General features: G+C 42.6%; 1 protein-coding gene across 2 annotated transcripts in view; it reads left to right on the top strand.

Moving 5' to 3' along the window:
* The window catches only part of DENND6B (DENN domain containing 6B), a 269,659-nt gene that overhangs the window by 219,863 nt on the left and 32,971 nt on the right, over nt 1–16,825 (top strand). For both annotated transcript variants that reach the window (XM_085653729.1, XM_085653730.1), the window contains exons 13-14: nt 3,752–3,817; nt 13,050–13,114. In XM_085653729.1, coding sequence (XP_085509855.1) covers nt 3,752–3,817; nt 13,050–13,114 — 131 coding nt within the window. The remainder of the gene's footprint in view (nt 1–3,751; nt 3,818–13,049; nt 13,115–16,825) is intronic.

The raw sequence follows: 16,825 nt of genomic DNA, 5'->3' as shown, positions 1-16,825 counted from the left end.
ACAATACCCATAGGCACATCACTGCCCTCGTTCAAGCTAAAATATCTCTTGATGTGTTGGCCTATTTCTTCCCGAATCACTGGGTCCCTAAGCAGAAATGGGTGTAGGCATCAACAGCGCAAGTAATCCCTGACCCTCAGCACCAGCCAAACAGATATGAGGATATGGTCTGATATAGCTATTGCCCCTACTTGTGCCTTTTGGATCTCAACTAGTAGCGGTGTACTGACCAGTACATAGTCGATGTGAGAATGTCTCAAATGGACATGCAAGTAATATGCATATTCAGACTCTGTTAAATGTAACTGTAACCATGCGCCTCGTTGGCTCTGCTCCCCCAGAGTATTTTTCAACCATCTGGGAAAATCACCAGTTTGACCCTGCCGGCTCACCTCCCTACCTTTCTGGGGTTTTATGCTTCATTAAATTACCCAGTAAGGTTAATTGCATAAGATACGCATCCTGAGAAGCATTTGGGGCATATACTGTGGCTAAAGTAACCAGTCTTCCTTGAAGGGTTCCAATCAAATTTATCAGAAGTGGTGTCAGAGTACAAAAGGGAGATTACGCCTAAATTAGATGGATACCCCCACTGTTTGGTAGATGCAGAGGCAAAGAAGGCTGTGGGATGAGCTTTATGTCTGAGCCTCAGCTAGTCCTTTTTCAAAAAGTGAGCCTCCTGTAGGTATATAATATCTGGCCGTGGATCCCTTAGAGCCCTCCAGACCATCGCCCTCTTGTTAGGGGCATTAAGGTCTCTTGCATTAAAGGGAGTGATGGCCAAAACCTTAAATGAAGTGAGCTGCCTGGTTTTAGCATAAGAGCCGGTAGGCCAGCGCTGTAAATTAACATAAACAATATGGTTCCATTGCCTGAAATCAATAAACATGACCATAACTTAACAGGAGAAAGGTGAAAAATATTGCAGGCCCAAACCCCCCTGTGTGTATGTGGCCACATGCAGAACACTATCCCCGCAGTGTTAGGGAGTAAGAGAACACACACGCCCACACACCCACACCCACACCCCACCCCACCCCCAGGCCTAACCTCAAAGCAGGGACCGAGTCCTGGATCAAAAGAAGCTCACAGGATTCCCTTGCTGCACCAGCCCACGGTCTCCAACCCCACATTACAGCTTCGTACAGTCCCTATAAACAATTATCACAATATATCAACCATGGAGGTCCCCAGATCAGCATCGACCTTGGGTGAAGATGCCCTTTGGTGGCTAAAACACCCTGGATCGGAAGAGCGGTCTTTAATTCCACAAAGAGTTCAGTCTGAAAATACATTGTATGGAACGTCTTGCAGGTTGCTCTGCAATTCAGATTGTCATAAAAGAACACAATTTCTGCTCAGTAATTGTTTGAATTGACAAATCGGCAGCAGTACAATACATCAATCATCAGTGTAATACTCGCATTAGCTATTCTCTCCTAACATTTTTGGACATTTTGTCTCGCTCGGGTTTTGGTGATGGTGGAATAAATTCCTGGTCACTTTAACCTAATAGCAGACCGAAATTCTCTTTATATGAAGCAGTTTAAAACTACACCCCCCCCCCCCCTTCTTCCACACAAAACAATTTTTCTGGGCTCGATATGTGATAGATCTTTTTGCCTCCAGACTCCTACTGAATCCCTCATTTTTTCTGCTGGAATGCAGAGCCTCTCTACTCTCTTACCATTTCTCATGATTTCTCAGTCTTTGACCAAACTCAGAAGGGAATTGTCCTCCATAGTAATAACTCCCATTTGGCTGTCACAGATATGGTTTCTGGGCCTTCTACTAATGGTGAACATTCCCGCCTCTTTCTAAATGTCCATTATCTATTTGTTAATCACCTCAGCTGACCACACAAACTAATTCTGTCAGGTGTTCTACATGTAATGGTGTCTAAAATATCAGTATTATCTATTTTACAGAGTCTTTTGGTAGTTTCTACCAGACTTATCAATCGTCCCTGGGCTCCAGGGACATATAGGGTGCACTGGTCAGCATGGTCTAGCTGGTGTTTAGAATAAAGCATCAAACCCTTTTCTGCAGATGTCTCCCTGATATCAAAATTTCTAAGGTCTTTAATGTTATCATGTAAATATTATAAAATGTTGAATACACAGAGATCACCTACTTCATTAAACCATAAGTATATAAATGCCAAATCAGTTGGCGAGCTTCGCATCATTTATACACTCCTTCGAGGAATCAAGACGAGTATACTTTCAGTTCCGAAATACTCCTTTTTATGGAATGTAAATATTGTTTTGGATTTTTTAAATAAGTGACCACATAATTATTTACAACTGCTAAATGTATGTCTGCTAAACTAACAATGTTAGTATGTTTGATATCATTTAAAAGAGGGTTTCAGATGTTAACGCTTTGGACCTGACGACTAGGTGGTATACTCCCAATGTGGTATTTTTCTCTATTTCTAGAAGAACAAAAACCTTGACCTCTTCTGTGGAGTATCCTTCCTTTCATTTTCAACCAGAACTCTGTATAGTTCGTTTTTTGAAAGACTATGCGATGGGAACAGATTCTTAGGCCCTCGTTATCTCCGTTACATGTATCTTTCATGAAACCAAGCAACTCCGACTCACTGTGAGTCTAGTAAAATGGGTAAAATGAGTCCATTCCCAAACTTGGATTGATATCTCTCATTATGAAGCACATCCCTCTACGGAAGCCATTGCCTCTGAGCCTTTTTACAACAAGTGCAAGATTGGAGGGTATCATGTGAGCACCCGATTGGGTTTTGTCTTCTATATTTTTTAAATCTTTTTACAAGTCTAGTGCTCATGCTTCCTTGGCTATAATTAGTATGCTTTGAACTTGCAGAAAAGGAGCCTCCAGTGTTGACGTTAATTATGTATTTCCCAGGTGTTACTGATACAGTCATCACCTTGGAGGCTAGTATCACCCTACCTTTATACGTTTAGAAAAACACACGTGTATTTGATATAAGTGTAATTTATAATAGGTCAGTTTATTTTAAATCTGTTTTCCATTATTCCTGTCTTTATTGATACCTTGTATTCTATACCCTTTTCTAATATTAAAATTCCGTTCATTCGATTTCACTGGTTCGTTTCAGTTATCCATCCACACTTCCTAAATCTGGACCTTAAACCTACCGAAGTTAGGGTGTATTGTGTCTGTGCTGGTGATATCCTTATTTATCTATTTGGCTTTCTTCTCCTTACTTCTACAAATATAATTAACTTTGTTCACATCAAGATAGAGGAAGGACTACCACCTCACACCCATTATATAACCATTGTTTGGAAACTTGAATGATCATTCTGTAGTTCAAACTCTAAGCCTTATGGGATTTGTAGTTGTTTAATGTATTCATTTACACCCTGTTGGTTGAAGTTGTTTTTTGCTTGTGTTGCTATGAGAGTAAAGTGAGAAAGTAACACGTAATACTCACCTCCTTGTATTTAATAACATTTGGATTTTCCATCATTACCACTTGGAAAATCCACATTCTTCCCTAAGCCCTGATAGTGTTATTTTATTTGCATTCTTCTAATTGCAGCCAATTATTAACATCTAAGTCCCTCTAGGATGAAAAACTCTTCACCCATAACTTGCCCTAGAAACAATTCTAAAATGTGTCCTCACTTCGGATAATCATCTTTCAGAACAAGATTGGTTGCTTTAAATATTTAGTTTGTGCTTATCAATAGTTAATTAGAAGTTCTGAGCATTTTGTAATTTTAAATTTGTGATTTTTACACAGGTGATTTGCCTAAGCAAGTTAAACTGAAAAAACTGATGAAGCTAAAAACACTGGACACAAAACCAGGTAATATATCTCCTTTTTAACGGATTTGCTCTCAACCAGCAAATGATCATGTAAACTGTTTTTAAATCTGATGATAGGTCCCTTGGCAGTGGCTGATCCTTGTCCGTCAGTCTCCTGACCCCCCTTCATACCATGCCGACTATTTGTTTATTCAGAATTCAGTTGGATTTTACGATTCCTGGTAAAGAAAAAACATTTTCAGTCTGGAATCAGTTGTCTATTTTCTCACTGGTTATGCATCTGCCTAGTCACGAACTACATAGGTCTTTTTATAAGCCTGTGCTACTTTCTTCCTATGTTTTCCCTCCTCTCCTGATCCAATGTAGTGGGCTTCCGACTGTCACCTTATTTATGTATTTGCCTGCCCACACAATTCATTTCTGTTTGCTTCTAAGTGTAATAATTGATGAAAAGGTTACGTCCATTATCCAGTTAATATTAACGTGGATCTACAGAAGGCACTTTGACTACTTTTTACAGTAAATGTGCGGGCCAGAAATTCAGAGTTCAAAGCAACACCCTCATCCCCACATCAGCATAACCATGCAACCTGAGACAAGTTTTCTTAATTGTCGTATTTTCTGAAATTCAGAAATTATTAAATAATTATATATTCTACAGTCAGATTAATATTTTTGCATCAATTTGGGTTACACCCTCCTGATTGGAGGCATGGTTGAATTGGAAATAAAGTTGAATCTTTGAATGTCTTTAGCTTCCCAGTAGTTCCCCTGAAGTAGGATCAATATATGCCCCATCACGTTTTTATATTGTGCAGCATACCACAGTGTTGCCATTGCGAAGTGCTGTGAACAGCTGGTTTTAATATTAGCCAGTTTATTGGTCCTTACTTCAAGTCTTTCAAGAATTTCAGATTAAGTGGGTCTTTCAAACTTGATATCAGCAGGTCAGAGCATTTTAGCTTTAGGTTCTGCATTCATAGCAGTAGATCACCACTTCATTTGAACCATCATTACTGTATGTGTTCAGATATATTCAGAGGCCTACTTGATATTGTGTTAAAGGGCGGTGCATCTAGGGCAGAAAGAGTAACTTTTCAGGATAGCCAGATATGTGGCAGACTCTCTACCCTAGCAATGTAGGCTTCTAGAAGCATAGACCTGTAATCTACGGAGTTACCTGCTAGTCAGCTGTTTTCTGTATTTGTTTTCTGGGACACATTGAAGTTTGACTTCTTAATAAAACTTCATTTGAAATTTAGTGCATTGATGTTTCTCTGTCATGTTTGACTATCCCTCTTTATCTCACAAATGTAAATCCGTATTTGTAAAGCGCAAACTACTCACCCTTACGGGTCTCAAGGTGCTTGGGTCCGTCATGGAAAGTAAGTGAGCTCTTGCCCAGTGTCCCATGGTGCTGAGCTGAGCTGCCGCCGGAGCCCGGGATCGAACCCGTGAACCCTGTGCTCCGAAGTCAGTTGCCCTGGCCGCTGCACCACACCTCTCCACTTGACCTTGCTATCGCTGGTTTAATGCCTTAAGACCTGGTCTTGGGGGTTTCTATTGTCTGTGCTTCTGCGTTAGAATATGTTAGCAATCTCTTTTTCTATTAATAGCAGAGAAGTAGTCTTACATCTGTGCCCTCTGAAGTTACAGCATAATGTCTTCTGTCCAGGGACTAATGTCTCAAAGTTGCAGTAATAGTTTTTAGCACATTCACAGACCCCATAAACATTTGCGGGGAATCAGGGAACTGTGGGTAATGTCATGATATGTGTGCTCAGGTAGGGCAAGATGCTACTTTAGAATGAATTCTTCTTGCATTAATAAAGTTTGTTTTTGGAAATACCTTGCCTTGCAGTAGGTCTCTGTTGCGTAAGGGCTGTGAACGATTCAAAGACATTCGAAGCAGTGCTAGTCATAGAAACTGTATCAGTGCAAAAGGCTTTAGCACGATTGAAAACTAGGACAGAGTGCTTGTGACTGTTTCAAATCTATTTGCATGTCTGTTTTTTCCCCAGCTTTTTTGGGCTGTTATTGCTAATATTTACTTCACCTGTTTGTGCATAGCTGTTCTATCTTGCACTTCTTTGTATTAGTGAGTTGAGCTTCCATTGTGTACGTTTTTTTGTTGATTTAGCTATGGGTTGCTAGAACTTTTTGTCGATGACAACTACCTTTGGAATTTCGGGCGCAAAGTTTTATATTTTGGTTAGGGTATTGTGACTTTAATTAGGGCTAGTAACTATTTTAGATTGATTTAAGCAGTTTTTTTTAAAACTTCCTGCTGTTTTGGCCGGTTTGAGACTAGCCTATGAACATATCCTTTTGCTGAATCTGAAGTTATGAAGATGGGGTTGATCTTGTATGTGATTTTTTTTTTTCCATTCTTGTATCGCATTGTCTGACCTAGATTGAGCCACCAATATCATTATACTATCCAGGGGAAGGAGAAAAGGTCGGAGTATGTGTAATTCTTCTATAAACAGCAATGACTTAAGTCCCCTTGTAAGTTGGTGAGCTTGCTTAATTTTCTGTGAGCTTAGAGTTCTTTATGGAATAAAGTCATTGATTAATGCAGTGGTTCTTAACCTGTGGTCCGAAGACCCCCTGGGGGTCCACAAAGCCTACTCAGGGGGTCCGCAACTGTGTCACGAAATTAAATAACATTAAAATGAATACATTAGAATTAATAAAGTGTATACAAATAAACCAAATGGAAAAAGTGAAAACTTCTTTCTAGATTTGATTGCGAATGAAACAAAATATTTAAATATTTGAGCATTTGATTGGTATATAATTGTTTTTGTATTTTTTTGTATTGTTTTCAAGTTCAAGTAATAGAAATGGCTTTGGCTGGGAGTTCCCAGCTTACAATAGTGACTCAGTGGGGGTCCCCAGATTCCTGTAATGATTCAGTGGGAGTCCACAGAAGTCAAAAGGTTAAGACCTGCTGAATGAATCTATTAGATATTCTGGGGGTTTTCCCCGAAGTATTTTGTACACAAGTACTAAAACTATACATTGGCAGTATTACAAAATGGGAAGCCAGTGGATGTTTCTTTAACAATGACCTACTTATTACAGGTGACTTATGACGTCTGTGGTCGCCTGTAATATGACTTAGCTGCTCAACTGTGATAACTTACTATAGTTGAGTTCTGATGTGACCTTGCCTGCTGCCAGAGCCAGCAGCAAGGGGGAAAAGCATGCCATGGAGCATAATTAAAGCTGCAGTTTAAAAATGAAAAAAGCTAGCTTTACCTTCTTCTGCTTGGTTTGTCTAGATGAACACTGATGGGGAAAAAAAAGATATGGCAGCATAAAAAGATATTTATGGCAACATGCGCTTGTAGGAAAGATCACACCTTTCATGTTTCTACATTTTCTAAACTACAACGTCTTTCTTTTCTTTAATCTGTCTTGTATTAAATATATTTTTGCACAAATTTCTAATTCCCTTTCATGGGTTTAATTTTGCACTAGAGCTTCTATTTTTAGTCTTCATGTTTACAAACATCGTGTCTCCTTCATATGAAAAAGTTCTAGGCGGTGTGTGAGAAAGGTGATGGTGTGAACTTGTATTATAAGGAATAAAGTACCCCTTATTGTTCATTATAAAGATATCACAAGTCATCTTGAAGTTCAGTGACCTTATTGAGGAACTCGGCCTGAGGCCGCTTTCCTCAATATAGTCAAGGGGCTGCTCAGTGGTTTGCAAAAGCCTTATAATGAATGGCAGGAGGTGCTTAATCCCATACATATTTCTACACTGTGGGTATATTTTATATATGTGTTAGACCTGACATCCTTGGCGCGGTTTTCCCCCTCCGTGTTTGCCTTCAGACATCCAGTTTTTGCTGACTTCGCTTTTGCTGGCCTTAGGACTCTGCGCACTTTACCACTGCCAGCATATGCTAAACTACTTGTGCTTTTTCCTTAAACATGTTAGATTGGCCATACCCAACTGGCATATTTCATTTACTTGTAAGTCCCTTCTAAAGTGGCACTAACTGTGCCCAGGGCCTGTAAATCAAATGCTACTAGTGGGCCAGCAGCACTGATTGTGCAACCTTCTTAAGTTGCATTTTCAACATGTCTCAGGCCTGCCATTGTAGCCTGTGTGTGCAGTTCTGAACTGACATTTCGACCTGGGAAAGTAAACCTTGTGCCAGGCCCAATCCTTCCTTTTTAGTACATATGAGTCACCCGTAGGGTAAGCCTAGCTCAGAGGATAGAGTGCAACATATTTTAAAAAAACGACTTGTACTTTTAAGTTTTACATGTCTTGGTAGTGAAAAACTCTTACATTTATTTTTCACTACTGCAAGGGCTCCCTCTCTTATAATTGCATTTTATAAGTGTATTTTCCAAATGAGAACATGTAATCCGTTCATGTTTGGTGTCCTACAGTTGTAAAGAAAAAACCTAACTTATGATGAAGTCCTATGTTAAATTGACAATTTTGAAAATTGCACTTTTAGAAAGTTATAATTTTCTTTCCTTAACCATTTAGTGCCTGCAGTCTGTCTCACATGACTGGTTGTAGTTGACAGTTGGGCTTTATATATTCCTCCTAGACAACCACACAATGTTTAGCTTAGAAGTGACTGGATTGGCTATCACTGGCAGAATGGGAGGGAGGCGCTGGGCCCAACCCATTTACACTTGAATTGGCTGTGTCCTGCCTCCACACAAAGGACTGCATACCCCCTGTAGTTAGTTTGGAGCTAGAGCCAGGAAGGCAGGGCACCTGTGCAGGTCAAAGGCATGCCTCTGGAAGCTTCTCCCCTCTTCAAAGGCCCAACTGGTTATAAATACTGGACCTCTGACACCAGTCCTTCAGTATACGTCTGGGCCTGTGGATACTCTGCCAGGAAGAAGGGCTGCTGTGCTGCTGAAAAGACTGCCACTCTGCTGAACTGCTGCTCTGAAAGATTGCTGCCCTGCTGTGCTGACCTCTTGCCTGAGTGAGAAGGACTGTACCTGCATCTTGCACCCAGAACGACTCCAAGGGCTGGTTGGCTGGCCTCCTGATCTGAAGCCTCGGGCACAGCAGGCTTCCAACAACCTTGCATCGGGACTGTGCCATCTGGGAGTCTACCCTGCCAAGGGGTGCCACCCCAGTCCTGGACCCTTGGAAGTGGGCTTAAGGTGTCCTGCCAGCCTCTGCGGGTCCACTGGAAAAAAACAGATCTCCTCTGCTGTGCGGCACAAACCAGAGTAGAACTGACTCATCGCCGCTACTGTCTTGATTAGACCCATCGCAAAGTCCCTCGTCCCCTGTGTAGCCCCATCGGAACCGCTGCTGCGCAACACATCCTCAGCACAGGCTCTTGCATCCTTTGTCAACAGCAGCCTCGATGACGGACTCCGTCCTCTGAACTGACACATCGCCCTGACTGCAATCCCTATCCTCCGTGCCAGACTTCACATCGCAAGCCCAGTCATTGAGATCCTCAACTATGAAGCAGGCCCTCGCACCGCTGCCTCGAAGCATCTCGGAACAAACTGCACGACTCTTCTTCGACATGGATTGGATCTTTGCATCGCTCCGCAAACCAGGGTATAAGGTACTCTGTTCAGCAGGCCTAACTGGATTCCTGTAGCCATCCCGCACTCCATCGTGTTTGGCCTGAATTTGTGACTTTCTCCCGGTCTGGCATTACCAGATATCCACAGCTGGCACATTGTGCTTCTGGTGCTATTTTCACTAGAGTGTGTAAAATGTCATTTGTACGGTTCCAATGATTAGTTTTTTGTTGCTTTGGTCTTGCTTTATTTATTAAAACGTACTCTAACTTTTCTAACTTGACGTGGGATCCTTTTTAGGTCGAGTCTAGCGCAGTGCGCATGCGCTGCTCTAGGAGAAGGTCTCTTGGATTCACTTCAGACTTTCTGCAAACTTGTGCGTGTGGTGTTCGATTTTCCACACATGCTATTAGCCTTTGTGTGTGGCTTTCAAAAATGAAAGCACGCAATTGGCCAAAGGCTGGTGCATGTCCCACCTTTTCTGAAAATGTTTACTCCCACAGCGTTTAGCTGTCGGGAGCGAGCAGCGGCACACAGCGTGTCCTCAGTTGTGGATCATGTTTCATTTCAAGACCTTGCAGCTTTCCTTACAAGGCGTACCCCTCCACCCTGGTCAAGGGACAGACCCCACCACCACAAGAGTGCGCTCTTCTTTTCCAGCACTCGCATTCATGACAATAAGATACTAACAAGGTGTGTCCCCTCCACCCCGGCCAAGGGACAGACCCCACTGCCACAAGAGTGTGCGCATCTTTTCCAGCACTCGCATTTCATCTATGTCAGCACTCTCTTCCTGCACCGTTATCTTTGTATTAGTATGTTATTGTCAAGACATTTGCTGTACTCTGTAGTTGGCCTCTATAGTCGCCTCTTTTTTGGGACCATCTTAAAAATCGACCGCACCTTATAATATTACCGTTTTTTCATCTCTGTGGTACGTGCTTCTTTTCACACCTCTGCGCAGCTGTGGTGCGTGCTACCTTTGACATCTCTGCATAGTGCACAGCTGTGGTGCGTGTTTCCTTTCCCCACATTGCTTTTGGTACTCGCTTGATCCAGGGGTGTAACGCAGGCCCTTGCTGGGGGCTTAATTTGAGCCAGTGTCTGCCAGTGGGCACATGGGCACTTAATTATTAGCACTTGCTTTTTGTGCGTGCTTGCTGGCACCGGCTGCTAAATAATGCCTTTGCTTAGCTGTGTTGCGTGCTACCTTTCACATCTCTGCACAGTGTACAGCTGTGGTGCGTGCTTGCTTTCCCCCTATTGCACAGTACACAGCTTAAAAATTAACTGCACCTTTTAACATTCATGTGTTTTCAGCACCGTGGTGCACGCTTCCTTTCACACCTCTGTGCACCTGTGGTGCGTGCTACCTTTGACATCTCTGAACAGTGCGCAGCTGTGGTGCGTGCTTCCTTTTCCCCATTGCACAATACACAGCTGTGGCGAGTGCTTCCTTTCACCCCACTGCACAGTAGTGGTGTGTGCTTCCTTTCACAAAACTGCACAGTGCAGATATGTGGTGTGTGCCTCCTTTCACCCCAGTGCACAGCTATGGTGCTTGCTTCCTTTCACCTTATTGCACAGCTGTGGTGCATGCTTCCTTTCATCCCAGTGCACAGCTGTGGTGCGTGTTTCCTTCTCACCACTGCACATGCCCCCTCCATCACATCCATGTGGTTCTCTCGTTTTCTGTTTAAGAAACAAATTTCACACACAGATGCCCAGGTTTCCGATTTTAGCATTTGTGAGCTCACTGGACCTCGCAGTTTTTCTTACAAGGCGCATCCCCTCCACCCCGGCCGAAGGACAGACCCCACTGCCATAAGATGGATTATAAAGCGCCCTGACAGAAGCACCAAGGCCCTGGACCTTGCAGCTTTCCTTACAAGGCACGTCCTCTTCACCCCGGCCGAGGGACAGACCCCACCGCCATAAGCTGGATTATAAAGCACCCTGACAGAAGCGCCAAGGCACTGGACCTTGCAGCTTCCCTTACAAGGCGCTTCCTCTCCACCCCGGCCGAGGGACAAACTCCTCCGCCACAAACTGCCGTGATAGTATGATAATATTATGAATTTGTTTTATTCCTAGCAACTTTGCCATTGACATTATTGCCGTTTATTACACTATTTGTTTGTTTTTAAATCCTCATCAGCAACATTTGTGAGCCTGTTCTGCCCAGACAGGAAGTGCACCAGTACTGCCACTGTAACAGGAGGCACGCACACCACCCCTCCCACACTTCCAACAGACGGCTCTACAGTAAACAGTCTGTGTATTGTTTCTCATCGTTGCAATTTATCTGCCTTCACTCGCTCCTCACCCACCCCTTCACTCTTCCCCTCTCTCTCTCCCACTGTCTCCTGCCCGAGATTGGTGCAACAGACGTAAGTGTTTAGGCTCTGTTAATCTGCAGGAACGTTAATACCCTTAACAGGCCCACGCTGCCACCGTTATTTTATTTTTCAGCTACACTGATTATATTGATATGCCAAAACCATCCAAACATCCAACAAGGTGCCTACTATACAAAATAAAGCACCCAGAGCATTAAAAGATGTTTTGTTTTTGGGAATATTGTTAAAGATTTTTCCGTGGGAGGCTTGCACATGGGGACAGTTCAGAAAGCCAGCACATTTCACTCTACAGGGTGCCTACAGATCAGCCGCTGCGTTCCAGGTGTCCCTTGTATTACAGCTCCTTTGAGTGTGTTAGTGTGTGTAGTAGTCCAGGCTCTTGGGGCTCGCTTGATCCAGGGGCGTAGCGCAGGCCCCTGTTGGGTGCTTAATTTGAGCTGGTGTTTGCCGGTGCGCACATGGGCACTTAATTATTAGCAATTGCTTTTTGTGCGTGCTTGCTGGCACCGGCTGCTAAATAATACCTCTGCGCAGCTGTGGTGCGTGCCACCTTTGACATGTCTCTATAGTGCACAGCTGTGGTGCGTGCTTCCTTTCCCCCTATTGCACAGTACACAGCTTCAAAATGGACCCCACCTTTTAACATTTGCGTTTTTTCATCACCGTGGTGCGTGCTTCCTTTCACATCTCTACGCAGCTGTGGTGCGTGCTACCTTCTACAACACATATTAAAAACGTTAACAAAGCCAATAGCTCTGTCTAAACACTTATAACGCCCCAAAGGCAAGGCCTATTGGCCATGCCAATGCTTGTTGTATGGTGTTTTCACTTTGTTACTGTTTTAAGTGCTGCACAAATACTTTACATAGTCGCTCTGAGTTAAGCCTGAATGGTCTTTTGCCAAGCTATCAGAGGGTTGGGCACAGGTTATTTTAGAGTTGGCTTGTGCCTCACCATGACAAGAATTATGGTTGCTGCTTGATCAGGGCTCACACCCTAGTCAACCAACTACCCATTCTCTTGCAATACGCATATAGCTTTTCCAGTATCAAGGCTAACCATACCGGGTGTTGCGGCTCAGTGGATTGATGCATTCATTGCATCGATCTGTGAATCGAGCCCAGTACAGTTGTGCAACCATTAACACCCATACGCTGTCAACTGCATCAACCGAAACCTTTGTGGATGTTGTTATGCTTTGGAATGTTTACAGAATCCAATAAAAACTTTTAGAGAGCTTCTGAGGTTTGCGACCATATAGGATGCTGCATTCCTGTGTTTGTGATATCCGCCACTCATGGAAAGTATCTTCTCCTCTCTAAATATCTCTTTAGACACCACTCTGGGGTTGTGTGATAAGTGAGATTATTTTTTACACAGGAATCTACACATCCTACAAGACATTTCTGCATAAAGACAAGATCCTGGTCAAGAAACTACTTAAGGTAAGGTTCTGTCATTGTATAGGTAGGGACTTGAGCAGAAATGAAGTGTAGATAATATACCTCTGAGAATAAAAACGCGAAGGTCAATTCACACTGTCTCCATGGCAACAAAGCAAACAAGCTAGCAGACAGAAAATGTGAATTAAACATTAAATATTTATTAAATGTTTGTTAAGGTACAAATAGTATAACATCACAAATTGGAAGCATATGCAGAATTACAGAATGCGCAGCAAAAGGCCATCAAGGAATATTATAAATGTATAAACCATGACTATGCAACATCAGCATTCTGCATTGTGATTGGCTCTAAACTGGTCGGTATCAGTGATAATTGGTGGTAGAATTAGAAAAAAGCCTCTCCACAGACCGAAACCATATATCAATATGAGTTTGCATAACATCTGTCTGTGAATCTACAGCTCTGCAGAAACACTGCCAAACAACTGGTGGAATAAAGGCGTCTTCCATGCAAAAGGTTATTTTTGTCTGAGATTGATATGAGAGAAAACTGTGAATTGATGGAAAATATTAATTTCTTTGGAAAATTTGGAAACTGGTTGAAAACCTGTATTCCAAAGGTATAGCTTGCATGGAATCCTGATAGACAACCAATGTATTTGACACTGTGAAAGACTTTAGTACCACCAGTTCATAATCTAATTGTGACTAAACGCAGTTGTCACCTTTTTGGTGTATTTACTACTTCTTTGATGTAAACCTCGAAACTAGTTGTTGAGCGTATTTAAAGATAAAGCATAAACTTTCCTTTGTTGTTTTTGTTGGGGAAACCAGGAGACAAACAGACAGATGTCTAATCACCAAAGTTCAGTACAGTTGGCCTTCAAGTAACTTTTCACCTAAAGTAGTTAGTGTAAAAGTACAACATCCAGCAAAAGCTATTGTGCATCACACACAAAATATCTAGGCTTTGACTTACAATTGCGATACTATCCAAAGAGTTGGGAACTCATAAGTAATTTTGGGCTATGTGGGGTAACACACTTGGCTTTGCCTCAGGTCTCTGGCCCGATCCCTGTTGATTAGCTACATGTCAATGCCCTCCTTTTATTTGGATGAAATTGCTTAAATGCATTGAAAGGAGCATCAGATCTTGCAGTTCACAGGCTGTGTTTAGTGCACTTTCTTGAATCAAGTACTCCATCCTGAGCTCTTCAAAATCTGCCTATATACAGACAATATCTTCATAAGTGCAGGATGCCCGGAGTCTTTTCTACAAAGAGAAACGTTTTTATATGTATTTGTTCTTTTAGGCCCGTTGTTTGTGATGGCAGCTGAATGGTAGTTCAGGAGAACAGATCTTTTTACCAGCTTCCATTATGGAAAACTAGCCAATCTTTCCATGCCTTGTTAAATCCATAAATTCACCTTTAACCATGTTCTTTACTGTGGTTTTTGTAGTGTGTATTGTGTTGGGTTACTTGTGCTTGGCTTACAGTGCCAGAAGACTATTGCACTTGGGGGAATGGTTCCATAAACATCTTGATGTCTGCACAAACCAGTGATTTCCTTGTAGCCTGCTGTTCTCCCCAGGGATGTAACTTCAGTTTTTCCTTTGGTACTACGATTCTGGCCACACAATTATAGTTGTGTGGTGGGGTGGTAAAAATCTGCACCTGACCTCATATCAGACCAGTTTTCCATCAGCGGAACCTTAAACTCGCCTTTTCTATGTTTGGTTGGGAATCACTTATCAAGCACAAATGGCCGAGGTTACTTGCAGCGAATCCACATGTATTCACGACCATTTGAGACTGGCTATGCTCCTGGCTGCTAGTTCAGAAAACTTGGGGAGAGGCAGAATAGTCTGGAAACTGTACTCCCTACTGATTGGAGGATCGGTTGCAATTTAAGGAATGTTTTGGTCGACTCTGCCTTCACGCACTTTTGCCCACTGTAGGATAAATACACACTCATTGCACCATTAATATATTTGTCCTGACCTGAAGAAGGTGTTGATGTACCCACGGACAGATTCCTCATTGCTGCGGTCTTGCGGAAGGGAGCCTTGGTCTCTAGAAAAAAGGTCTGTTGCTAGAATAAAAAGATCTGCTGCTCAGATAGAGGAAAGGCGTAGGAATTGATATGGGCTGGGGCCAGCCGACTGAAACCCATGTGAGTACGTCTAGAGGAGCTGGGTGATCCAGGAACTCTGAGCACTCCACCATCTAGCTGGCCGGAATCATCCTAAGAAGTACCTGGTACACCAGAGGACATGAATATGCAGCAATGAATTCTAGAAATACAAATGTGGCGAGGCTGTACTGTCCGTGACCTGCTCTGTATTACAGGTGAGACCACATCTGCCACTATAAATACCCGGTAGGCGACAGAGTTTTATTCCACATATTGCTAGATCTTGGGGTACATTCCTGTTGACTGATTCTTGCTGTCCTGATTCCAGAACCATTACAATAGGCTTCCTTGACATAATAGTTTACATGTAGCTGCTTTTAAAGTTACAATTTGTCGCTAGCCCTAAATCTAAGTTGGAACCTGTGGGCTCGGATGATGCCACTGATTCCATGAGTGCCCCATCCATCCAAATATCTTGAACATGACCATCCAGTTCGAAGATACTGTCAGGGACGGACTGGCCGTAGGGGGCATCCAGTGTTGCCCCAGGAGGCTGAAAGGGTGGGGGGCGGTTTTGCAGTGGTGTTGCAATATCGGCCCTCAGTAACAAAAGCAGCAGTGCCTCACACTTGCGCACCCCTCTGTCCCCCGGATGGCTAGTCTGACAAAATTGCCAGAGCTGCTTTCGGTTCCCAGTCCGGCCCTGTATACTGAACCCTGAAGTTTTTGTATTCTCTAGGGATTATTGCTGTGGGCATATTCAAAGATTGGCATCCAGTCACCCTAAAAGAACGTTAGACCATTTACTGCCATAACTTGATTTTTTCCAATAATTGCGCTCAGATTACTCCACCACAAGTAGCCCCTTACATTTGGACATAAAGACTTTTCCATCATGCGCTTGGACGCGGAACTATTTTTTAATAGATAGAGTGGGGATTATGTTCCTGTTAAGCTGGCAGGCTATTATTTCTTATTAAATTTTGATTATTTTGTAAGGACCTCAGCCATCACATATTCATGATACTGTGCCACCTTGCATTCGGAGATACCAGTGCATTAGGGCAGAGTATAGACCTAAACATCTTAACTAATGCATTGTTTTCCATATCTGGCAACATCTATTCCATGTATTGGTTGATAGAAAGCAAGCAGTAGTAAACTGTAAAGAAAACAAGATTCTTCCTATAGAATAAGGTTTATCCATAAGGTGGTGTTACAAAATATAGTGTCTAGAACTTAAATGCTAATGACTGTTTGCTGTTCCATCTCATCTCCAGAAGATGCTAGCACTTTAGTGGCCAGTCCAGCTTGTAGGTACAGACCTTAGGAAGCTTCCTTTTTCAAAGTTCTTGTAATGAATATGTTGGAGAGGGTCTTAGCAGAGTCTATCCTCCTACTAGAAGACTCTCTCGTCGTACAAACGCAATATTTTCTTGGTTCACCTATCGAGGTACAAATGTGATCTTTTGCAGTATTTGTTGAAAGATGCTTTCCTAGTTGCTATTGTGTTTGCTCACAGGGCGAGTGAAATTGAAGCCTTGTGTCCTTATTAACATACTTTATTTCATAGAAAACGCATCCATCCTTCCAAAAGGAATGCTGGATTTCCTT

The sequence above is a fragment of the Triturus cristatus genome, chromosome 4_1 (genome assembly GCF_964204655.1).
Source record: "Triturus cristatus chromosome 4_1, aTriCri1.1, whole genome shotgun sequence".
Lineage (NCBI taxonomy): Eukaryota > Metazoa > Chordata > Amphibia > Caudata > Salamandridae > Triturus > Triturus cristatus.
This window is presented reverse-complemented; position numbering and strand designations above follow the sequence as displayed.